General features: G+C 45.4%; 1 protein-coding gene across 6 annotated transcripts in view; it reads right to left on the reverse strand.

Annotated features, from left to right (window-relative positions):
• Positions 1 to 25,285, reverse strand: part of CDKL1 (cyclin dependent kinase like 1) — a 56,760-nt gene extending 31,475 nt beyond the window's left edge. For 2 of the 6 annotated variants that reach the window (XM_040620885.1, XM_040620889.1), the window contains exons 1-2: positions 25,097 to 25,285; positions 23,810 to 24,095 (exon numbers count right to left, since the gene is read on the reverse strand). In XM_040620885.1, coding sequence (XP_040476819.1) covers positions 23,810 to 23,980 — 171 coding nt within the window. In that variant the 5' untranslated portion in view covers positions 23,981 to 24,095; positions 25,097 to 25,285. Of the gene's footprint in view, positions 1 to 23,809; positions 24,395 to 24,621; positions 24,866 to 24,992 lie in introns of those variants that run through there. The other 4 variants (XM_040620887.1, XM_040620888.1, XM_040620886.1 and 1 more) reach the window with 4 other exon arrangements.
• Between the last annotated feature and the right edge of the window lie 7 nt (positions 25,286 to 25,292).

The following is a 25,292-nucleotide window of genomic DNA, read 5'->3' on the forward strand; positions in this document are numbered from 1 at the left end:
TCGTGACCTCTACCCTAGGGCGTCCTCAAGGGTCACACGTTCCTGGATTAACCAGTGTACAGACCATTATATCCATGGTCTTTCCTATCCTTCAAGTGTTCAAGGATTCTTATTCTTTGCAGGGTGACTGGGGGATATTTATCCTGTCTGTGCTTCAGACAAAAGCAACAGACTATTTTCTCAATGATCATATCCTGTTTTCCTTTCAAAAGTATTATTTTCCCACAACTGTGATAAATAATAGAAGAGAGATTAAATTTTAGAACGTGGGAGCTGTCTTAGTAAGATGTTTTTACAGGCCCGTACAATTCTTGAACTTGACTCTAGATCTTAGGTACAGAGACACATTTGCAGGAATTTTTTATCAGTTAACATTCACACAGAATGGAGAAAACTGATGCCCCCTCCTTTACAATAATTAACCCTGACTACTTCCCAAGGGTTCCCAGATCCGCACATTAAGACCCCGTCAGGCACATGAGATCCAGCAAGGTTGGGAGCTTGTCCAAACTAAGAAGCAAAGAAAGAATCAAGTTCTTCATATTCCCTCTCACTCCTCCCTCCTCCTGCGATGAGTGCTCTCAAACACATCATGAAACTCAACAGCAGCAGTGTCCAATTTGCTTCTGATTCACAAACAAAGCTCTAAATTTCACCTTCATCCCATTTAAGGACTTCCAAAGTACAGGTACAGTCCTGATTAAATGATGCCACTGAAGAATTCATATCATGAAGAGGTCAGTTCAGGGGCACCCGGGTGCTCAGTCGGTTGGGCATCTGCCTTCAGCTCAGGTCGTGATCCCGGACTCCCGAGATCAAGCCCAGCGACAGGCTCTCTGCTCGGTGAGGAGTCTACTTCTCCCTCTGCTCCTCACCCTGCTCTCATACCCTCCCTCCCTCTCTCAAATACATGAATAAAATCTTTTTAAAAATTAAAAAAAGGTCAGTTCTAAAAATAACATGTAGATATAATGCAATTCTAATCAGAATCCAAAAGGATTTTTTTTTTACTAGATAAGATGCCTTTTACGTTCACATAGAACTGTAACTTTGAAAACTGCCAAGGCAAAAAGCAGTTGGGGCAACTCGCTTTACCAGACGGAAAAATTTTCAATGAAGTATCTATAATCATTATCATCAGCATCATCGTGAACAGGCCAGCAGGCTACTGAGAAAGAAATGAACAAACAGAAGCAGTAGAGTCTAGAACTAGATCCATGGATTGAAGGGAAACTAACATGACCAAGGTAGTACTTCAATACAGCTGAAATCAATGTGCTTTTTTAAAAATTGATTCTGGGAAAACTGATTACCATTAGGAAAATGAGAACCATATCTTACCACCCTATATATAAGAATAATTTTCAGATATATTAAAAATTTTAGTATAAATTACTATAAATACTAGAAAAAAATTTAGGAGAAAATTTCTATGACCTTAGGATGAAAGAACGCATTCTAAAAAACAAGAGATCTAGAAGAAAAAAACCAAGATAGGCAAATTTGGCCACAGAAGAAAATAATGTTGGGAAAATGACAAAAACTCTGGAGCCGTAGGGGTGCCTGGGTGCTCACTCAGTTAAGTGGCCAGCTCTTGGTTTTGGCTCAGGTCTTGATCTCATGGGTGGTGGGATCGGGCCCCATGCTGGGCTCCACACTTAGCAGGGAGTCTGCTTGAGGATTCTCTCCCTCTGCCCCTCTCCCCATCATGTGCGTGCTCTCTCTCTAAAATAAAATAAATAAATCTTTAAAAAAAAAGTTCTGGAGATGCATGGTGGTGATGGCTGCACACCAATGTGAAAGCCCTGAATGTCACTGAACTATACACTTAAAAATAGTTAAAATGATAAAATTTATGTAATGTGTATTTTACCTTAAAAAAATAATGCTGGTTTGGTAAAAAAAAACAAAAACAAAAACACTAGAATCAATGTCAAAAGGCCAATAATTAGCAGGGTGATATTTGTTATGACAAATAGAGGGCTACAGCCCTACTCTTACAAAGACATTTTATGTACTATGAAGAAAAAGACACTGTAGTGGGAAAATGGGCAAAAGATATAAGCAGGTAATACACAGAAGAGAAAATATAAATGATCCAGAGACATGAAAACACACTCAATCTCACTAGTAGTCAGAGAAAGGCAAATCAGAGCAAGAATGTGAAGCGACTTGTTTTCCTAACATTTCACAAATTGGTATCATCCAGTGTTAGGATGGATAGGGAAACAGATCATCTCACCCTCCGCTGGTTAGACTTTTGGGGAAAGTTACTAGCAGTATTTATTAAAACAACACACCCAAAAAACATGGGCCAAAGATCTGAGCAGACACCTTACCAAAGAAGAGACAGAGATGGGAACACATGAAAAGATGATCAACGTATTTTTTTCACTAGGGAGCTGCAATTTACAGAAACAATGAGATACCGTTACATACCTATCACAATACCTAAAATCCAAAACCAGCTGACAACACCAAATGCTGCTGATGATACTGAGCAACGGGAACTCTCATTCATTGCTGGTGGGAATGCAAAATGGCGCAGCCACTGTGGAGGACAGTTTGGCAGTTTCTTACAGAGCTAATCGTAGTTGTGCCATATGATCCAGCAATCACAACCCTAAGTGTTTACCCAAATGATTCGAAAATTTATATCCACATAAAAACCTGCTCACGAATGTTTATAATGTCTTTATTGATAACTGCCAAAAATTGGAAGCAAACAAATTGTCTTCCTCCAGGCAAAAGGATAAAAGATTGTGCTCTATCCATAGAATGGGATATTAGTCAGTGATAGAAAGAAATGAGTTATCGAGCCAGGAAAAGACATGTACAAAATTTAAATGCATATTGTTAAGTGAAAGAAGCTAGTCTGAAAAAGACTACATAGTGTATGATTCCAATCAATCATATGACACTCTGGAAAAAGCAGAACTATGGAGACAGTAAAAAGGTCAGTGACTGCCAGGAGTTCAGAGGACATAGGGGAAAAATGCACATGTGAAACAGGATTTTTAGGGCAGTGAAATTATTGTGCACGATACTGTAATGGAGAATACATGATGTTATGCATTTCTTAAAACCCACAGAACATTATAGCACAGAGAGTTAACCTTAATGTAGGCAAATTTAAAAAAACATTTAGGAGGTTGGGGAAACATTTTAGGAGGTTTCTGTTAGAAAGCAGAATATGATAAAATACTTGACCAGTACTTCTCAAAACTGTCATGGCCATTAAACACACAGAAACTCTAAAATGGTCACAGGCAAGAGAAGCCAAGGGACACTGACAACAAACGTAATGTGGTATCCTAGATGGGATCCTGGCATAGAAAAAAGGATATTAGATAAAAACTAAGGAAATGTGAGTGAAGTACAGATTTTAATTAATAGTAATGTGTCATCCTGGTTCACTAGTTATAACAAATGTACCATACTAATGTAAGATGCTAATAACAGGTGGAACTGGGCACAGGGTATATGGGAACTCTGCGCAATCATCTCAATTTTTCTGTAAATCTAAAAATGTTCTGAAACATAAAGTTCACTGAAACACACACACACAGCCCCCACCTTACCCAGCACACCACTTTCAGAAATACACCCTATATAAATAAAAGCACCACTGCATAAAGATACATGGACAAGGATATTTATTACAGTATTGTTTGTAAAAGCACAAAATTAGAAACAACACAAACATCCTTTGATAAAGACGATGGCAAAATAAACTGCGGCACACCCGAAGCATGAAATACTGAATACTATGCAACTATTAAAGAGAACAAAATTAACACAGGTCTATCTATGGGCCTAATGACAGTGATGTAATGCTGAACAAAGATGGTACTAATTTTATAAAAACATATGAAAACAAGCGAATGAGTAATTTTATTAAAAATATATAAAGATAGGGTGGAGGATGGGAGAAATAGGTGAAAGGAATTAGGAGGTACAAACTTGCGGTTATAAAATAAGTAAGTCACAAAGATTAAAAGTACAGCATAGGGAATATAGTTAGTAATATTTTTTTAAAAATTTTAATTTATTTTTTATTGAGAGAGAGAGGGCAAGTGAGTTGGGGGATGGGGGAGGGGCAGAGAGAGGGGGAAAGAATCTTAAGCAGACTCTACTGACTGCAAAGCCTGAGGCAGGGCTCGATCTCATGACCCTGAAATCATGACCTGAATCAAAATCAAGAGTCAGATGCCTCACCAACTGAGCCATCCAGGCGCCCCTAGTCAATAATATTGTGAGAACACTGTATGGTGACTACACTTACCCTGGTGAGCACTGAGTAAAGTATGGAATTGTTGAATCACACTACGTGGCACACCAGAAACTAATAGGACATTGTATGTCAACTGTACTTTGGCAATAAAAATTTTAAAAATATATATGAATGTAGAAAGTATATGAAATACTATGAAAAAGTTCTATTTTCAGAGATTCATTTCTTTTTTTTTTTAATGATTTTTTATTATATTATGTTAGTCACCATACAGTACATCCCCGGTTTCCGATGTAAGGCTCGATGATTCATTAGTTGTGTATAACACCCAGTGCACCATGCAATATGTGCCCTCCTTACTACCCATCACCGGTCTATCCCATTCCCCCACCCCCTCCCCTCTGAGGCCCTCAGTTTGTTTCTCATAGTCCATAGTCTCTCATGCTTCATTCCCCCTTCTGATTACCCCCCCTTTCTTTATCCCTTTCTTCCCCTACCGATCATCCCAGTTCTTATGTTCCATAGATGAGAGAAATCATATGATAGTTGTCTTTCTCTGCTTGACTTATTTCACTTAGCATTATCTCCTCCAGTGCCGTCCATGCTGTAGCAAATGTTGAGAACTCATTCTTTCTGATTGCTGAGTAATATTCTATTGTATATATGGACCACAGCTTCTTAATCCAGTCATCTGTTGAAGGGCATCTCGGCTCCTTCCACGATTTAGCTATTGTGGACATTGCTGCTATGAACACTGGGGTGCATATGGCCCTTCTCTTCACTACGTCTGTATCTTTGGGGTAAACACCCAGTAGTGCAATGGCTGGATCATAGGGTAGCACAACTTTTAACTTTTTAAGGGACCTCCACACTGTTTTCCAGAGTGGCTGTACCAACTTGCATTCCCACCAACAGTGTAGGAGGGATCCCCTTTCTCCACATCGCAGAGATTCATTTCTTAATGTATTAATTCAAAGATATATGCTGAGCCCTACATTGTGCTGGACATTATTCTAAGCTCTGGGATTACAACACTTCACAGGGCTAACAGAAATCTCTGCTCTCGGGAGCTTACGTTTGAGCACGAGATAAGTCTTATGGAAGGAAATAAAGAAGGTGGGGGCACAGTAGCCTGGTAGGGGGTGCAATTTACAACAGGGTGATCAGGGAAAACCTCACAGCAAAGGTGACAAATGAGAAAAGATCTGAAGAAGGTAAGAGTCATGGAGACGGCCAGAGAAATAGCCCAGGCAGGTGTATGGGTCCCAAGGATCTCGTGTGGTATCCTGCCTGGGATGTTTGCAAGAAGCAAGGACGTCAGTGTCAGCCCATCTTTTAATCTAACTGTTGCTACAGCAAGCAGCTTCCGGGGGGATGCCCCACAGCCCCTCCTCTCAGCCACACTCTGTGTCTTTTGCCTTCTACCCCAGGGCTTCTGGGGTGCTGAGGTCCAGCGAGCTAGTGGAGGATTTGAACTTGCAGGAGTTATGGCTCCATGGGGAACCCTGGAGCAAGGGGGACAGGAAGTGCTGGGTAAATGCTCCTCTCTTCCATCCTCAGGCTCCTTCAAGAGCCCTGGCAGGTTGAGTTCCTGTTGTCCCTGACATTGCCTTTGCCTCCTTCCCTATTTCCCTCTCTCTTGTCCCTTACTCCTGCTCCTGCTCCCCGGGTATCAGTTCCCCAAATAAACTACTAGTGTGCATTCCCTTGTGTCAGACTTGACTTTAAAGGAGGTGCACAGGCTAAGCTGGTTGGTACCAGAAGTGGCCTTAGCTAGCGAATCTTTGGAATGGGATTCTGGAACCGCATCCGTCACTGGGCAGATGGCAACAAGGACCCCACTGCTGGTGGTAAGTGAGGTGAGCGGAAGACCTGGGGAGCTGCAGTGACGCGGTTAGGAAGGCTGTCACCAGTCGTGGTTTTTGAACACGGTGCGGTTGGCTCACACAATAGCAGTGGCACGTGAGTAGTACAGGAGTAGCTGGGACAACGGTAATTACAGGGGCTATTGAGCGAGCTGGCTTTTGTTAACATCTTCAGGTCGTTGAAGAAAGACAAGAGGAAATGACAGGTTTGCGTTAGCCACCCGCGAACTGTGAGAGTCAGAGGCTCTGTGGCAGTACTGAAGGAGACACCGACCTCCTGAAGACACAGGATAGACTCTGCCCAAATCAGGCTTAGGACTTAAGTGTAGCAGAGATACAAAGAGACAATGGACAGCTTCAACAGGTCTCTTATGCCAAAGTCAGTGCTCCAGTAAGAAAAGAGAGGGGCCCTGAGATCTGGCATAGAGACATTTAGGGTAATGAGCCTGAGAACCCTAAACTCTCAAATTTCCCTGAACCCTCTGGGCTGGGAGGAGCAGCTTCTGCCCTTCTGCCGTAGGCGAAACACTCCCTCCCATACACAGACCCTGGAAATACCAGAAATATCACTAGGGCAGGTGTTCTGGGGAGGAAGATGGGTGTCCTCCTTAGATCCTATCCCCACCTCCTCCCAGGGCCCAGAGACCTGCAAAACTAGGACGACGTGGCAATGTGCTCAAGCCAGGCAACGTGGCTCTTGCTGCAGGAGGCAATAACTGACAGAATTACAAGACCCGACTCATGCGCACCAGCAGGAAGCTTGAGGGTGAAATGTAAGGCTGGGGAGGGGGAAATTCATTGACATGGGAGTACTGTTCTATGACTTGGGACTGAATTCCTGACAAGGACACCTGGAGACAGTCTTTCCTTCCTCCATGAAAGCAGTAAGGAAGGCACGGGGAACGAGGTCACTGGCATCTTTGAGAAGCTCAGTGCTGGCTGGAGATGCTACCATGGAACGAGGCTCCCTGGTTCCAACTGGAGTAAGAAGATTCCAGAGTGGCTGAGACCAGGTGCTGACAGTGGTGAGGTATATGTAACTACCATCATGGGAAGTGAGGCCAAATACCGTACTTCCCAGAAATCCGTGCTGATGCACAGATAGGAAGTCACTCACCATGGAGTTCTCACAGGTGAAATAGAAGGGCAGCTTGCGGGTGTGGTACTTGTGTTATCAGAAGAATTGAGAGACGTCCAGCAGAAGGTTGATGTCACCTGTCAGAATGGAAAACTGCAGTTTCTCACCCAGTTTCTAGATCTAAGGCAGTGTGTAGACCAAAGTGCTTTCGACTGAGTCACCATGCTGAGGGATCCTGCAACGCCACCACAAGTACCCCTCAATCCTTTCCCGAAGGGATCTGTGGCTATTCACCAGAGTAACTGGGGAAAGGGAAAGTGTCAGGCCTTTCAAGGGCTGTGGCTGGCTACAAAGTCGGAGCTGGCACTGATATCTAAGGACCCAAAATGCTGTCATGGCCCCAGGTTAGAGTCATGCCTCACGGCGGGCCTACTGGGTCCCTAGATCCATTCTTGAAGTTATCTCCTCCACTCCCAAGTGCATCATAAGGATGGATACACTTAAAAGTTCACAAACCTTCACACTGGTTCCACGACCTATGGATTAGGAGCCAAATGTGGCAGAAAGGACCAAAGAGAAGTCTCTGAAACTGCACACCCCCAACACGACCCTGGCCAAAACAGCACATCAGAAGCCAAACCCCATCTCAAGAGTCAATGATGGATTCGCACCATTAAAGACGTTTAGGTGCAGGGGTGGTAGTCCACATCATATCCCACTCAGTCCACCTGGCAGACCGCTATAAGTGCAGGGCCAGGTGTGGTATCTTTCCTGGAACAGATCTATATAGTCTCTGGCACCTGACATGCAATTTGTCAGATCATGCATTCATCATTGATCTGTTGAATGTATTCTTTCCAATCCCTATCAGTAAGGAGGACCCAAAGCAGTTCACGTTTTGTGCAAAGGACAGTTCACATTCACCGTCTTGCCCAAGGCCTAGGTCAGCTCCCCTGTTCTCTGTTGCAGTATAGTCAATGGGGACCTTGGATCGTGTTGACATTCCACAGAATATCGTGCCGATCTGCTGTATTGAGGACATCAAGGTAACTGGACCTTTCAGTGAGTAGGTAATGACAAGTGTTCTGAATGCCCCATTGACACACATGTATGCCAGGGGATGGGAGAAAACCCGCCGGGGCATGTCATGGGTAATGTTCCAGGGGTCCGATGGCTTGGGGCATGCTGGGAGAACCCCTTGCACCTTGTATCACCCACCACTAAAAAAAGGCATTGACTTGGTGGGTCTCTTTAGATTCTGGAGACAGCATATCTTCCACACGTGCACCAGGAAATAGCTCCTGGGAATACTGCTCTAATTTACCAGGTGGTTTGGAAGGCTGCCAATGTTGAGTAGGACCCAAGACACAACTTTACAGCACATCAGAGCTACCCTACCCCCCAGGCCATATGATTCAGTATGTCCCATCATGCTAGTGCTGTTCAGCTCCTGCTGTCTCATGAACCCTCATAGAGACTGAGTACTGACCACGGGACATCAAGTGATTAAGTGACCAAGAGATCCACATCATAAGACTGCACAGAGGTCTCAGCAACCCACTATGTGAAAACTCTACCTTTGTGATCAGGAGCAACAGGTCTGGAGGGAACAAGCGAGATGAAAAGAGGTGGCCTATTCTCCCATGTCATTTATTTTATTGCTCTGTCACCTGTCCTTCAACTTACACATCTGGTTTAGTGGGACTTTCCAACTAATGGAGGAGAAAAACCTCAAGCCCAGCTCGCAGATGGACCAGCTCACTATGCTGGCACTAGCTGAAAATGGACGGCCACCATACGGTGGCCCCACTCAGCAGGGGCCTTGGACATCGGTAACAGGATATCCTCTCATTGAGCATAGCTTCGAGCAGTGTGCCTCATGGCTCACTTCATACAAAGGTAGAAAGGATGTGAGACATGCATGGACCCATGGGTAGTGGCAAAGAGCTCCTCTAGTTGATTCAGAGTCTGAAAGGGGCAAGACTGGAAGGTCAATTGGAGAAGAGGCATAAATTGTACTTGTGGGAGTGAGAACAGAGCTTGGGGATCTTTGGGCTTCATATTCACGCCCACCAGAGAGAGCAGCTACCACAGAGAAAGCACTGAGCACCCCGGTGGGAGATGTCTTTCCGGTGGGCGTCAGCCTGCTCTGTCTTTGGCTACCCCAGTGCCTGTGTGACTGACCCATGAACACGGTGGCCAAGGCCGCAGGAATGGTGGGTATGCATGGCCCCGGAGCAAGGCCCCTTCTCTGCAAGGCTGATCTGACTACTGAGTACAACCTGACAGGAGCAAACACTGACACTGGGGTGCTGATATGCACTGTCCCTGAAGGAGACCAGCTGCTACGTGAATGGGGTAGCAACGCGTCCTTACTGGAATTGATACTAACTTTAGATATGGATTTTGCCTTTCCTGCCTACACCACAGTCCAAGGGCTTACTGGCACGGGAGTCCACACAACGTCAGACCAAGAGGCCCATTTTACAGCAAAGGAGACGTGACAATGAGCATATGGCCATGGGATCCACTAGTTCGACTATATACCTCATCGCCTACAACCAGCCGGCCTAGTAGAATGATGGAATCTGTACCTTAGCCCTTTGGGGGCATATGCCCTGACCTATGTGGTGCTGTGCCTTCTGTGGCTAATCCATGGGTCTGGGAACCAGGAGCGGAAATAGGACTGGACTTCTCATCATCACTCCCGGTAATCTCCTTATGGAAATCACACTTCCTCATCCCAATATTCTCTCAGATTTGCACAGTTTTATGTGTACACGTTTGATCAAATGTCTATTAATAGGTGATTAGTTAAATAAACGATAGGACTTCATATTACACTCAAATGAGAAAATAGTAGGCAGCTGTTGAAAGAATCAAGTGCACCTGTGTGTGTTGGCTTGGAAAGATGTCCAAGACATAGTGTTAAGTATACAACGGGAATTACAGAATGTATATATGATATGATAGCATTTGTCTTTGTTTCTTTTTAAAAGAAGTATATGCCTTTGTGCAAGCGCAGAAATCCTCTGGAATGATACACGAGGGAGAAGGGCAAAGTCGATTTCCTCTTCACTTTATATTCTTCTACACCTTCAGGGTTTTCCTTCTTACATGAGCATATATCACTTTATCGTACAAACGGCTTCAAAAAGATTTACATGTCATCATCATATTATAAAGCCAAAATAAGTACCGTGAAGTTAGTTTCAGAGAGCTAGTTAACACATCGCCTTTGCGGGGGGGGGGGCTATTTTCATTATTTAAAAAGCTATTGAATTACCGCCACCCTCTTCATCTTAGAGGAAAATACTCCGCACCCCTCGGGATGTTGCTAAGGAATCATTCTTTAGCACTTTTGGTAAAGGAAAGCTGTCTTTATCTCATATTTCTTCCAAATGCCAAGAATCCCATGGTAGACACCCTGGCTAATGTTTTGTTTCGGGGACAACTACAGAAAGAAAGGATGTGATGTATGAAGTGGGAGCACGCACGGGTGGAGAGGAGCCTGAAGTTTATTTATGGTGAGTTTCCTGTAGACAACATGGATGGAATGGAGTATGCCAGGCTGGTCCCCTGGCCACTGACCTAGGCTGAGATCTCTCCTGGATTCCTCTCAAGACCCAGCACAGACTAAGGATGTGCACAGTGGACGCTGCATTCGCTCTGTTGACTAATAAAGTATATGAAAAGTTCCAGGAGAGAAGCAATAGTACAAATGTGATCAAAATGAAAATTAACAATGGCATAGCTAAAAATTAATGCAGCAACATACTGATAGTTACAAAATAAATTATTTGTTTGGCTTACATAAGTTGATAGCTTCCACTGGTGTAGAAGTCACTTTACTTTAACAAAAAGAGGAACTGAGCTCCAAGTTTTCAACCAGGCAATTTTCTACAATAACATTTTTACTACAGTACTTTAAAGTTAATAAGTAATAAAGAAGGTTAATAATCAGCAAGAACATATGCCTGTGAAAGCAAATTTGTGCCTAAGACATCAGTCCTACCAAATAAAAAGGTGAATTAAAACAGTAAAAAAATTTAAAGGGAAATTAAATACAAGCCTGGTCCATTTAAAAATTTTTCCATTCGGTATAAAAAGTACTACCTTCCAGTACGGTTTCATTATTTTATAAAGACTATCTGTAACACAGGTTGTCTATTTATAAATTTCATTTGTTGAAAATACCAGTAATTTAAACGGCAAAAAAAGTAACAGCATAATTGTATTTTTTATCAATGTGCACTGTAAAATCACTTATTTTCTCCTCCTGCTCTGCACTATTTTATTTTCGACAGGATGTGTGTAGGAGCATTTAGGACACTGACACATACTGGTATGTGCTTAATCTCCCTACAAACTCAGTATCTCTAAGAAGGTAATGAGCCACCAGCCTGTTGATTTCTGCTTTTGTTCTTGAAGTATTTGAGTAGTAGCTTTATTACTTAGGGGTTCATTACACAGCAGAAATATAATCTTTCTGTATAAACAGGTTGTGAGCTAAGCCACAAATTCTTACAATACACAAACAAAAACAGCCCGTTACTATTTGCAGTTAGTACGTTATCTTGTAAAAATAAAATTAAACAGGTCTCCACTTGTTGAACAAATAGGGAAAGACGATGATAAGGGGGATTTGTTTGGTTTCTACCACCGTGGGCAAGGGAATGCTCTGCTTTGTCTTCCACACTATTGACAACCCGTTCCCGTAAACTCCCAACATCTATCTGTATATCAGTACTGAACATCAAGGGGCCGGATCTGCCAGTCTCTAAGGAGAACATCTGCATACAGTGAAAGCTATACAATCCAAAGGCCCAAAACTGAGTCTATGGGCCGAACATTATCTGCAGATGGGTTCTGTTTGGCCTGAATGGTGTTTGACATTTTTAAAAATTCCTTGTCAACGTTTTATTTTTTTAAGATTTTTTATTATTTATCTGACAGAGGGAGACACAGTGAGAGAGGGAACACAAGCAGGCAGGGAGTGGGAGAGGGAAAAGCAGGCTTCCCGTTCAGCAGGGAGCCCAACATGGGGCTCGATCCCAGGACCCTGGGATCATGACCCGAGCCGAAGGCAGACGCTTAACGACTGAGCCACCCAGGAGCTCCCTTGTCAACATTTTGAAGTCAGCTTTCATTCTCACTAAAAGGAACCAGGGCTCCTTGGAAAAATGGCTGACTCCAGAGCTGGGGCAGATGAGTCTGCTACATTTTGCTGTGACACACAGGAAAGTACTCAAGGAACAGTGGCGTCTGTCAGGACAAAGGAGCAGGCTCAAACGTGTGACCATGAGAATCAAAAAGAAGAATCACAGTGACAGTTGTAACAAGTTGAATAAAAAAAAAATCCATAAATTCTCTGTGATACTAAAGAGCGTGTGTTTGAGGTGGGGGGGGTATGTGAAGGAATTCAACAGAAAAACCATGAGTAATGAATGTAGAAAGAATTGTTGAAAATCACCCTTTACAAGAACTCTTCTTATAATTGATTCAAGCAAAGATGACTGAGTGGAAGTTATTGGGACATAAGGTGGTCACGCAGTCTCAGCGTATCTCCCCACAGATCATGCACTAACTATAAAAGAGAAAACGTTTCTTTACAATTGGGAAATCTGGAAGACCCATCTTGATCAAGAGATCAAAGCTGAGAGCAGCGAATATGGGCCACACCGACACCGTGTACTTGCCGCTGAGAACCAGTATGGCGGACACACCTTCACGCCTGCAGTGGAAACAGCCACAGTCTATGTGGAAGCACGTTCTGAGAAACAACTGGCCTGCACGCTTCAAAAACACCATTTATACTAAATGAGACTACAGAGACATGACAATGAAATGCAATGTGTGGTCATGGATTAGAACCTGGATTTAAACACACAGTTGTAGTTACGGTTATGGATGCAGTTGTAGCTACAGAACCATTACTGCGACACTATGAGAAACTTGAGCACAGCCATGGTATGCTCGAGGATGGTACTGGGTCCCTGAGAAATCGTACTGTGGAAATCGTATTGTGGTTACACAGAAGAATTCTAGCAGATTCATGCTGCATACTTAAGGAAATGATTCAGCCGAAAAAGTATGGGGTGTGTGTGTGTGTGTGTGTGAGATAGAGACACAGAAAGGAAATGAAGCAGAATTTTCACAACTGGGTAATGAATCTAGTGAAGGGTACAGAGGTACTTATTATATTATTCTTCCCACTTCCATATGTTTTATAAGTTTTTTTTCAAAACAAAGAGCGCTGGGAAAAAACCCAGGAGACTGTACATAAAATTCTGATTTCTGGCTGTTTAAAAAAAAGACTCTGAAAATCTAGCACCCTCTGAAAATCTAGCTTGCATCATGTGGGTGGAGCGGTGGCCACCCGGCCACCCACCCACCCTATGAGCCACCAAGTCTCCAGCCTGCCCCATGCCTACCTCGCCATCTAGCCTCACACTCAGCCCACTTCACTCCTTTAGGTCTCCACTGTGATCACACACACGCATTTGAGTTTGTGACCTCACATAAACAGAGCACGCCGAACATGGCTGAAACAATTTCTAGAAATAGGTCACAAATCCATTTGGACAAGCCAATGAAACAACTGGCTTGATCTAGAAATGTCACCTATACTAGCAACAGCAGGGCTAAATTCTTGAAGATGTCACAGAATTTCCCAGCGAGACTTTTACTGAGTTGTGAAATATTATTCAATGAATACTGGGGAAATATTTCTTCAACTCATATTAGGGGAGCAGAAGTCCCTAAAACTGATGAAACCCCTAATTAGAGTCTAACGCTAGGGAGCGTTTACATGGTGCTCTCTTAGCGTCCGGTGGGATGGGGCCCTGGCGCAGGAGCACGTGGAATCAAGCACTCGGTAAGTGCTTTGGGTAACGGGAGCCTTGGTGGTTGTACCTGCCACGGCACCTTACCGCCCTGGCTGGGACCCTGCCCGGCAGTATTTCTCGTCTGGTATTTTCCAGCGGAGAGCCTCTTGGGACAGAGGGTGTGAAGTGCTTCATGTCAGTGCCCCCCATTGGTACGAAATCCCACCCTTCTGCCTCCCCCTCCTGCACCACTGCTTTTTTTTGGACCCTCCGCTTTCCTGCCCTTGCATCCATTAGTGCTGCTTGGCTACTGTTCGCTGTTTGGCCCAGAGCGCTCTCGCCCCCCTCAGCAGCAGTCCGCGCAGCTATGCCAAACAGAGATAGAAATCAAGGCGAGGACGTGGGCCAGGTTCCAAGCTGCATCAGAGCTTGCCCAAGGTCACCCAACAGCTCTGAGCCGAATCAGAAACCCAGATTCTTAACTCCTGTCCCCACGTGGTAACGAAGCCCCACTGGAAGGTTAAAGTGAGGAGGTGATAGGACAAAACGGAACGCTCTGAATATTCTGTAGGTTGTGACTGTTCATGACGGATTTAAATCAAAGCAGAGCATGTTTCTGGCACACAGAATACACTCAGTAGTTTCACCTTCCCCACCCCACGGCCTTTTCCCCCCCATATTTATCCCCAAAGGAATCTTTTTACACACTTTTCCCCCGATCATCTCCGAATGAAATTTTCATTCCACAAATACACTGTGTATGTGGTGTATGTAATCTGAGCTTCAAACAGTAGAAGCTATACTCCCTGCACCTACTCCCCAAAACCAATTGTCATCCTCTTGGGGGTGGCACTGTTCTCATTCAGAAGGTATGAGCTAGGGCGCCTAGGTGGCTCAGTCGGTTAGGCATCTGCCTTGGGCTCAGGTCATGGTCCCAGAATCCCGGGATCGAGCCCCGCATTGGGCTCCCTGCTCAGCGGGGAGCCTGCCTCTCCCTCTCCCTCTGCTTGTTCTCTCGCTCTCTGTCTCCTCTCTCACTCTCTCAAATAAATAGATACAATCTTTAAAAAAAGGCATCAGTTTTAATGTTTATATTAAAGTTGTAAATGGCCGTTTTCCCCCATGCTTATTCTCATCTTCGTTGATGGCAAACCATCACTTTCACCATTTAAAATAATCTACAGGGTTATGGAATGAGAGTTGGAAACAACTACTATTCCAGGAGGAATCTGCTCCCGAGGCGCCACGGAAACCACGAGTCCCACAGCCAAGGCGCTGCTGGAACAAGAGCAGGACAGAGCCTGAGGACGGTCACTGAGACTGCGGAGTGTGGCGTTGGCTGTAACAGGATGGTTCTGAAGTGCGGGAGCAAGGCATGGACGTGGGGACAGATGAAACTGTCTGCGTTCCAGTTTACTAACCAGGAGGCCACAGCAAATCATCAGCCATCCCGAATCCATATGTAAAATGAGATAACAATACCCACCTCCCAAGGTCGTTACCATGTGTGCATCCTCAGTAATGATACTTGGCACCTTGCCCAAGTCTACGGGGTCACCAAATGGCAATACGCGACTCCTTCTGCTTGCTTACATCTTGTTTTCTTGTCTTCTGGGGTGAGTTGTCACAGGCAATGTCCAAGCTGCCGCTCTCAGCCCTTGACTGATGTTGGTCTAATCTACTCTAAGACCCCCATACCACCTGCCACACGGCTGAAGGTCTGCCCAGGCACCTGTGCTGTCCAGTCCGTTAGCTCAACTCTTCTGGGAGCATCTACTCTTCCTACCACTGCTGTTGGAATTCTTAGCTTCCTCCTCCCAAGTGTTCTAGCATTTTCCTTTCACAAGGGAAGGGTTAGCATCATAAAGGTTGAGGACTTTGGTAATACAATTATTCTGGGGTGGTCGGCTCACATTTATTTTGAGCCACATGGCCCTTTCCTTGCTGGCCACACAGATAGTCCCCCGGAGTTGGGCTAGGTTCAGTGGAGCCACCTGCTTTATGCAGAGCTGGTACTCACTTCCTGCCACGGGCCCTGTGATGCCTCCGGCCGATCAGGCCACACTTCCTCATGTAAGGTGATTTTCTTGCAGGAATCTTGTCTCTCTGTGTAATCTAGCTTCTGTCATGCCTGCCCCACTTCCCATCCTAAATATCTTTATATGCTTGAACCCTAGTTATGGAAAGGGTTGAATTTGTTCTGTAGGGTTCATGGGCCATATGCAAATCAGGCAATGTCACACCCCCAGGTGGAAGAAGTTCTTCTACACCATAGCTTGGAGATAACTGTGGGTCCTGTTACATAAAGATTAAGGACAGTGTATATGAAGAACCTAGCAACATTCCAAATAAAATAATTCCTCAACTCCTAGCTGGTCCATGAATTGGTCTTTTTTTACACTATTACAGCTATTTTTAGCCATGGTCCCAATTGGTAACTCAAAGTCATGGCTCCTGGAATTCTCTCCTTCCAACAATATCAAGTTTTCTCTCTACTGGATACCATTAGCATACAAATATACTTATTCTCCCATATTAAAAACAACTAAAAAACTCTCTCTTGAGCCCACATTCTTCCATTTGTTTCCTTTCATAATCGAATTCCTCAAGAGTTGCCTGCATCACCATCTCCTCTTTGCTCTTCTCATCCTCTCTCGAATCCTCTCTGATGAAGCTTTCATTGCTAGCACTCCACCTAACGGCTCCTGTCCAGATCTCAAATAACCCTCACATCTTCAAAGCCAATGGCTAGTTCTAAGTCTGTACTAATCATGACCTTTGACACCGCTGACCATCCCCTCGTGTGTTTTTTTTTTTAAGTTTTTATTTGAATTCCAGGTAACATACGGTGTAATATTGGTCTCAGGTGAAATAATTTAGTGATTCAGCCCCTCCATACAACACCCAGTGCTCATCATGACAAGTGCACCCCTTAATCCCCATCACCTATTTCACCCATCTCCCCCAGCCATCTCCCCTCTGGTAACTGTCAGTTTGTTCTCTAGAGTTAAAAGTCTATTTCTTGGTTTGCCTCTCTTTCTCCCCCATGAGCTTTTGTTTTGTTTCTTAAATTCCACGTATGAGTGAAATCATATGGTATTTGTCTTCCTCTGACTTATTTTGCTTAACATTACATTCTCTAGCTCCATCCACGTTGTTGCAAATGGCAAGATTTCATTCTGACCATTCCCTCGTCCTTGAAACATTTTCTTCACTAAGCTTTTAAGAACATTGCTCCTGGGATTTTCCTACCTCAATGATCACCCCCTTTTTCTTCTCCTTGGCTGCTTCCTCCTCATCTTCCTGACCTCCAAATGCCGGAGGGCATTCAGTCTTTGGTATTTGTTTCTCCATTCCCCAGGGCACCCCAGTCTCAGGGCCTTAAATGTCATTGTTATGCTGATGTCTCCCAATTTTATTTCTCCAACCTGGACTTCCTCCCAAATGCCAGATTTGTGTACTTAAAAGCCTACATAACTGTCTCCTTAGATTTGCATCTCAAACTTGACATATTCAAAACAGAATTCTTGATTTCCTTGCCCCCAGATGTGTACCTAGGTCTCCCTAGCACAATGAGTTATCTGATCTCTTTGTTCTTGTAGTTACTCAAATCCGGAACTCTGGAGTCATTCTTGATTCCTCATCCAACCATCGGATTCCTTTGTACTTTTCTCTCAGAATAAATCTTGTATCTGACCACCTCGACCACTACCACTCTGACCCAAACCCCACCACCTCATCCCTGGATTGCTCCAATAGTCTTCTAACTGATCTTCTTGCTCACGGAGCTAGAGCAACAAGCAGCTGGAGGAATCCTTCTAGAATGTATGTCATGCCAAGGCACCCCTCTGCTCCAAATCCTCTGATGGCTCCCACTTCATTCAGAGTCAAATCCATGGTTCCTGCCAAGGCCCACAAGGCCCTGGTGTCAGACCCCTCACCCCTCTAACTTCATCTCCCATGACCCTCGCCCTTGCTTACTGTGCTGTAGACGCACTGATCTCTTTGCTTCTCCTAGAACGCACCAGAACATGCCTAATAACATCACTCAGTTCTGCCTGTGGCCTTTTTACTCATTATTCCCTCTGCCTGCAATGCCTGCATCACTCATCTCTTCCCATTTCCTTCTGGTATCTCTTCAAATGTCATTCATCAAAAAGGCTTTTCCTAACCCGGCTCTATAAAAAAAAGCAAGCCCCGTCATCACCCTTTACTCCTTTATCCTGCTTTATATTTCACCACTTGACATATAATTATTTGTCTACTGTCAGTCTCTCCTTACATGGAGGGCAGGGGCCCAGAACAGTGCCGGCTACATACAGGAGTTCTGTAAAAAGTTCTCAAACACATCCCAACTCCCTTATGCACAGGTGTCTCATCAAAAACAATGACTAAAAATACTGAATTCCTTTTTTTTTCCACATTGGAAGGTGAGTTTGAGAACGGGTAGGATAGCTGCTTTGAGCTCAGTATTGCAGTATAATTTTATTAGTGTCACGAAATGGTACTTAATTTAGATAATGTCATTAAAGTATGAACTGACTGATGGTAACTGTTGGAATTGCTTGTATTTTTAAAAGCCTAACTGTGTAACTGGGAAAAAATAAGATTCAGAATTAAACATTAAAGAGGTAATTGCAATAGGACCTTTTGGTGAACAGTGAATTATACTTAGTTTAAAAAGCAGTTTAGGGGGGCGCCTGGGTGGCTCAGTCATTAAGCGTCTGCCTTTGGCTCAGGGCGTGGTCCCAGAGTCCTGGGATCGAGCCCCACATCAGGCTCCTCCGCTGGGAGTCTGCTTCTTCCTCTCCCACTCCCCCTGCTTGTGTTCCCTCTCTCTCTCTGGCTGTCTCTCTCTGTCAAATAAATAAATAAAATCTTAAAAAAAAAAAAAAAAAGGCAGCTTAGCGGTGCTCCGTTGGCTCAGTCGTTAAGCGTCTGCCTTCAGCTCAGGTCATGATCCCAGGGTCCTGGCATCGAGCACCATGTCGGGCTCCCTGCTCAGCGGGAAGCCTGCTTCTCCCTCTTCCACTCCCCCTGCTTGTGTTCCTTCTCTGTCTCCCTCTCTCTAATAAAAAATTAAAGCTTAAAAAAAAAGTTTATTAGGGGGTGCTTGGGTGGTGCGGTCAGTTGAGCGTCTGACTCCTGGTTTGGGCTCGGGTGGTGATCTTGGGGTCGTGGGATGGAGCCCAGTGCCGGGCTCCGTGCTTAGTGTGGAGTCTGCTTGAGATTCTCTCCCTCTTCCTCTGTCCCCTCCTCACTCTCTCTAAAAATAAATAAGTCAATCTTTAAAAAAAAAAAAAAAAAAAAGCAGTTTTTTAGGACAAACACTAAGCCTGTCTCATAAAAATGTCACTTTTTTTCCCCAAATGGCACAAAATAATGTTATTTGAAAGGTTTCAAATTTTCAGAAAAAAATGTTTTCTAAAGCTATTAGCAAAATCGATTTTTTGATAATAATTATCATCCTCAAAAGCGTTTACCAGTGGACAGTTACATCCTCGTGTACGCTTCCACAGCAAGAAGGGGAAGCGCCGTAGGGATGCTGCCTTGAAAATTACGCAACTGACTGCTAGACAATTCACTCCCACGGTCTTATCTGCTCCCGAGGAAATGGCCATAATTGTTAAGAGTCCGACAGCAGCTACTGGGAGTTGCTGTAAATGGTAAAATAAAGAGTTTTGAAAACACACAAGGAATTCTCTGAGGATGGATAGAGGCCAAATTCTATTCTACAATCCGAGGCCCATCCAGTTCTGTGGTGCAAGTGTTTCGTCGTCTCAGCTACAGACCCTGCCGCAGGACAGCAGCTGATCTGGGGACCTCTTCGTTCCCAGACGCAGTGCTAACGTGCATGACGGTCAGGCTGCACAAAATAAGTGATGTCGCCGTCTTCACCCGCGGACAGTGAGATGAGAACAGTAGGGGCCATGGCACACAGACCCCCCCACACACAATCACACACACTGTCCACACACCACAGAAAGGTAGCTACGTAGATGTTACCTACAGTTATCAACCACTCTCTTGGGAACACTGTGCTTTTGGTCTAAAATTGTCTTTCCTAAAAAAATTTTTTTTTAATATTAAAATGTCCTTTCTTTTATGAAATAATGGTGACAGTAATTGGGAGTTGGTTTTTAAAAATGCTGACAATACTATCCCAATCTGTAAAAAAAAAAATTTGCTTTAATTTTATAGGTTCATGAAATCCAAAAGTCTACAGGGGGAATATATATATGTGTGTGTGCACACATGCGTGTGCCTGCGTGCGTGTGTGTGTGTGCATAATGGAATATTATTTAGCCATAAAAAGAAGAAAATCCTGCCATTTGCAAGGATGTGGATAGACTTCAAGGGCACTACGCTAAATGGAAGAAGTCAGACAGAGAAAGGCATACTGGATGTTGTCACTTAATGCATGGAATCTAAAAAAGCTGAACTCATAAGAATAGAGGGTAGAATGGTGGTTGGCAGGGACTAAGGGCGGGGGAAATGAGTACGAACTTCCAGTTACAAGAAGAATAAGTACCAAGTGATCTAATGGACATGTGGGGACTAGAGTTAACAATACCTATTATATACCTGAAAGTTGCTAAGAGAGTCAATCTTAAGTGTTCCAACTACCAAAGAAATGGCAATTATGTGAGGTCATGCTGGTGTTAATTACCTTATTGTGGTAATCACTGCATAATACACGTATGTAACAAATAGCATACTGCATGCCTTACATTTACACGGTGTTACACGTCAGTTACATCTTAATAAATCTGGGGGGAAAAGAAAAAAATCCAAAGTCTACAAATGACAACTTTCTAATTTAAAATATCTTGGCTTGCTTCTTCCTTTTCGAGAGAAAGCCAAACTCCTTGGCCTGGCATTCAAAGCCTTCTACACCTGGTCTTAATCTACTTGTCTTGCTTTCTTTCTCGTAATAGGAGCAGCCAGGGGGTCAGCCCTTGCCAGTCCTCACCCACTCTGGCTAAGGTTGCTGAGGTAACCTTCAGCCTCAATCTTCCTAGGTCCTGATTCCTGACCTTAGCAGGGGTCATTAAAAGCACAGCTCTGCAAGAGGTGTGCAAGGAGAGTACCAGGAACTCAAACTCACTGAGCTGCAACCTTCCCTTGGGCCCACAGAGCTGTGGTTGGCTCACAGTGTAATATTCTTCTTCCCACGGCCACTGGAGCTCTCCCTTGAATTTCAGCTCAGATGGGGGCCCTAAAACATTTGCCTAGATGTCACCAGTTTCCTGTTCTTGGAGACTACAATATGCCCCCCGGAGTCAAGCTCCAAATCCCAAAGGCCACTTGTGCAAAGCTTTGTGCAAAGCACCACTTATCCCAGGCCAGACCTCCATTCCAGGAAATTCCTGTCACTGCCTTCTACTGAACCCTGGCTTCTTTTCTTTCCTTCTCTCCTTGGCCTGGTAGCACCCAGCAGGCAATCTTGGCTAAGACTTTAGGGTTATAACCCATGTTCCCTCAATATACTGCTTTCCACATGTGCACCTTTTCCTAGGAGAGACTCTCTGCCCTGAATGCCTTATTTCTCATTCCATGCATCCCTAAACCCTTCAAAGTCTAGTTCAAACATGCCTCTAAACACTTTAAAGGGTTCTTGTCCAGCATGGGGACACAAGGTGAATGACACAGACCCTGTTCATCAGGAACCCAGTTTATCAGGAGCGAGAGCCAAGGGGAAATTTATTACTTCCCTTCCATGGGTTAAGCATCTGAAACACAGAGTGTACAACCTCATATAAACATTGTTTTAGGGACACCTGGGTCCCTCAGTTGGTTGAGTGTTGGACTCTTGGTTTTGACTCAGGTCATAATCTCAGCATCGTGAGATCGAGTCCGGTGTCAGGCTCTGCACACAGCAGGTGAGTCTACTTGAGATTCCCTCTCCCTCTGTCCCTCCCGCCACTCGAGTGCACTCTCTCTAATAAAGAAATAATTTAAAAAAATAAAACATTGTTTTAGGCACAATGAGGCTCTATACATATTTACTGAATAATTAAATGAAGAAAATGTGGCTTCATTCAAGAAACTTTCAATGCACCGTTTCAGCAAATATTTAAGTACCCGTTACGTGCTGGGGGTATCACAGAACACTGAAAAGTTAGGGCTTTGAAGGACAGACTTTCTCAGTAATCTAGTCCCATCACCTCATACAGATTGGGGGAGTCTACATCTGTGCACTTGATTTTGAAGAACGGGGTGCTCTGCGCTTCAAAATCAGGCTCCTGTGCCCACAACTCTTTCCTTAGGTAGCATCATTATTCAGTTATTTAAGAACACAGCTGGCTTCCTCACTTATTGGCAACAACCACTCTCCTAAGAGCTTATTTTGTTTACACAGATTTTCAATCTACAGTAACGTATATTGGAGGCCTACTAAGTGCTCAGTAATCCATACAGAGACACAGAGGTCCCCACCCTGGAGGAACTCAATTAATTCAGGGAGCTACACTTGTAAACCCAGTATTGCTAAGGAGCACTGAAAGGGTTCGGAGACAGTCACAGGTGATCTTCGGAATCAGAAAGAGTATCTCTCCACTAGAAACAGATGTTTTTTTTTGTTTTTTTTTTTTTTTGAGTAAAAGAATCCTTTGAAATTCAATTATCACCTTCTCCTCTAGGGAGAGCCTGAGAAAGTGAAAAACACCATCAGCCCAAAAGAAAGGGTGAGAACCTCTGCCCATAGACAGGCGGTCCCCAGGCCATGGGATGGGCAAACACTGCTGGTCTCACCCCTTCCTAGGGGAGGCCCTCTCGGGGTGCAGGTGGGGGAACCTTGGAAATGTCTTCTCAGAGTAGATAAGATCCTGCTGGTAAAGAACATCCCAAACTGAGAGAGAGGTGTCCTATTATCCACCCATTTAAATTTATCCAAAGCCTGCTAATTCACATTCAGGGCCCTTATCCAGAGATAACCCCACACACTCAAGCCACGGGGAAGAGAGATGTTTAGAGAGGCCTGGAGAAAACAGAGAGGCTGGGATAAGAGAAAATCCCCTGGGTGTTCCTCTCACTTCCCACCAGGTTGTTCTTTCCTTGTCATAGAGTCCGTTATACATGTCCAAACACAGAGGCCATAACTGTTTGAAACCAAGTTAACCCCACTGTGTTCATGTCACACTCTGTTGGAATTCGGGTTTCATCCTCACCTCACAGAAGTTCAGAAAAGCAGCCTCTTTCTATTACAGGAAAAAATAATCTCAGCTTGTAATAAACAACTTTTTCCACAGCTCTGATTTCATGATCTCTTGGGGTTAACAAACATTTTAAAAGTGATCACTTCACTTAAGAATCCTTTTTCTAGAGAAAGGACATTATGATGTCCAGCAGCAGATAAATGTGAGGTGTAAAGAAAACCTGTGACCTTCCTAGCAGTTGGAAAACAGGTGAATGATTAATTCTCTTAATGGACTGAGAATGTCAACAGAATATGGCCTGGAAGCTTAAAACTCATGAATGCGAGCCAGCAGGAGTGGTGGTAAATTCCTGTACAAAGTTGACGGCTCTTCAAGAACCAGGTCTAGAGCTGACATGGGAGAGAAGTTATGGGGAAGAAAACGGAAACACCCCACAGCATCTCCAAAAGTGAATCCCCCTTTCCCTGCACAGGTGTCCCTCCCCCCCCAGTAATTGGTGACTTGTACACAGGCATCCCATTTGTGTCACTGAGGACAAAAGTTCATGCAGCAAGGAGATGTTACCATGTCTTAACACATTTATTAAACGTAGCACGACTCGCTTTAATTGTTTAGTCCCTGAAAATTCACTTTAAAGAATCCATTACCTTGAGCATGCGGATTTCTCGAAGGGCGATTTTCTTAATGACAGGATCATCTTCTGATTCCAGAAATCTCTTGATGGCTACAATCTGACCGGTGTCCCTGTTTCTGCATTTGAAAACAACTCCATAGGATCCTTCGCCAATTTTCCCAATTTTTTCATACTTCTCCATCATAGAGGAATAAATCTTAGAACGGATCTTCACATAGTTCGAAGACGTCGCTTATAAAATACGGGCACCAACAGACTGCACTGAGGCCCCCACTCAACGATGGGTCTTTGTCAAGCACCTGGAACAGAAGGGCACTTGTTCAGGAGTTAGGAATCGACCCAGGTCCCTAAACCTCGCCCCTCAGCAACGGCAACGAGATCCGGGATGACAGAGCTCGCTGCCTGCGGTAACCCAATTCTAAGCGTCCGGTATACTGCCTCCAGTTAGAGCGCAACCCGCCACCCTAAAAGGACCCGCGGTGTAAGATGATCTCTCCCGTTTAATGGTAAGAGGGCACCCGATCTAAGACACGTGAGCCGGCTGCAGGACCGGAAGGCTCGGGGCTTCCCCGGTTCTCCTTCGGGTCTCAGTTCCCTTGCGCAAGGAGACACCGGCGGGGCCCCGCGGGGGCGGCGGCGAGGCTGCGGCCCGAGCTGGGGGAGCCCGGCAACCCCCGGGCGGGGCTCGACGGGGTGCGAGGCCCCCCCGCGCCGTCCCGCCGGACCCCCGCGCCCGGCCCGCGCCGCGCAGCCTCGAGCGGCGCCACGTGGCGCCCAGGCCCCCCCGCCGTCCCGGCCCGCGCGCCCTCCCCGCCCGGCACTCACGGCCCTGGTCCCGCCTCGCCGCCCCGGCCGCAGTCCCTCTGGGAACCGGCCCGGCCCCGCTGCGCCGCTGGAGCGGGCCGCCCGCCCGGCTGTGGGGAAGGGCGCCGTGCGCGGCCCTCCGCCGGGAGACGAGGCCCGCAGCTCCCGCGGGTCGAGAGAGACGCAGCTCCGGCGGCTCCGTGCGAAGACGCCTGCGCCGGCAGCGCCCTCCCAGCCCCTGCGGTCCGAGGTTCGCGGCGCGCGGCTCCCGCGCGCTCCGGGCTCTGCCCCTCCCCCGCACGCCGCGAGCGCCGCCGCCTCCGGGCCGCGAGGGACGCACGAATGAAAGGCGGAGAGAGAGGAAGAGGGAGAGGGAGGTAGGGTGCCTGAACCTGGGGAAGCCGACGCTTCCCTCCGTTAGCCTGCGGCCGCCCGTCGCCACCGACCCAGACAGCCGGGCTTCCCGCCGTGGGCGCCAGAGATTTCCACAGCCCACCTTGGTTTAGGGTTAGGGCTTTTGTCTTTTTCCTTAAGTACGCTCCAAGCCCAACGTGGGACTCAAACTCGGGACGCCGAGGTGAAGAGTCCTGTGCTCTACCGGCTGAGCCGGTCCGGTGCCCCTGTTTGGGTTCTTACTCCATCCTGCTCCCAGCCGGCTCCCGCTCGCTCACGTCTGAGCGCAGCGGCGGGAC

This window comes from Ursus maritimus, unplaced genomic scaffold (genome assembly GCF_017311325.1).
Source record: "Ursus maritimus isolate PB19 unplaced genomic scaffold, ASM1731132v1 scaffold_36, whole genome shotgun sequence".
In the NCBI taxonomy this organism is placed as follows: Eukaryota; Metazoa; Chordata; class Mammalia; order Carnivora; family Ursidae; genus Ursus; species Ursus maritimus.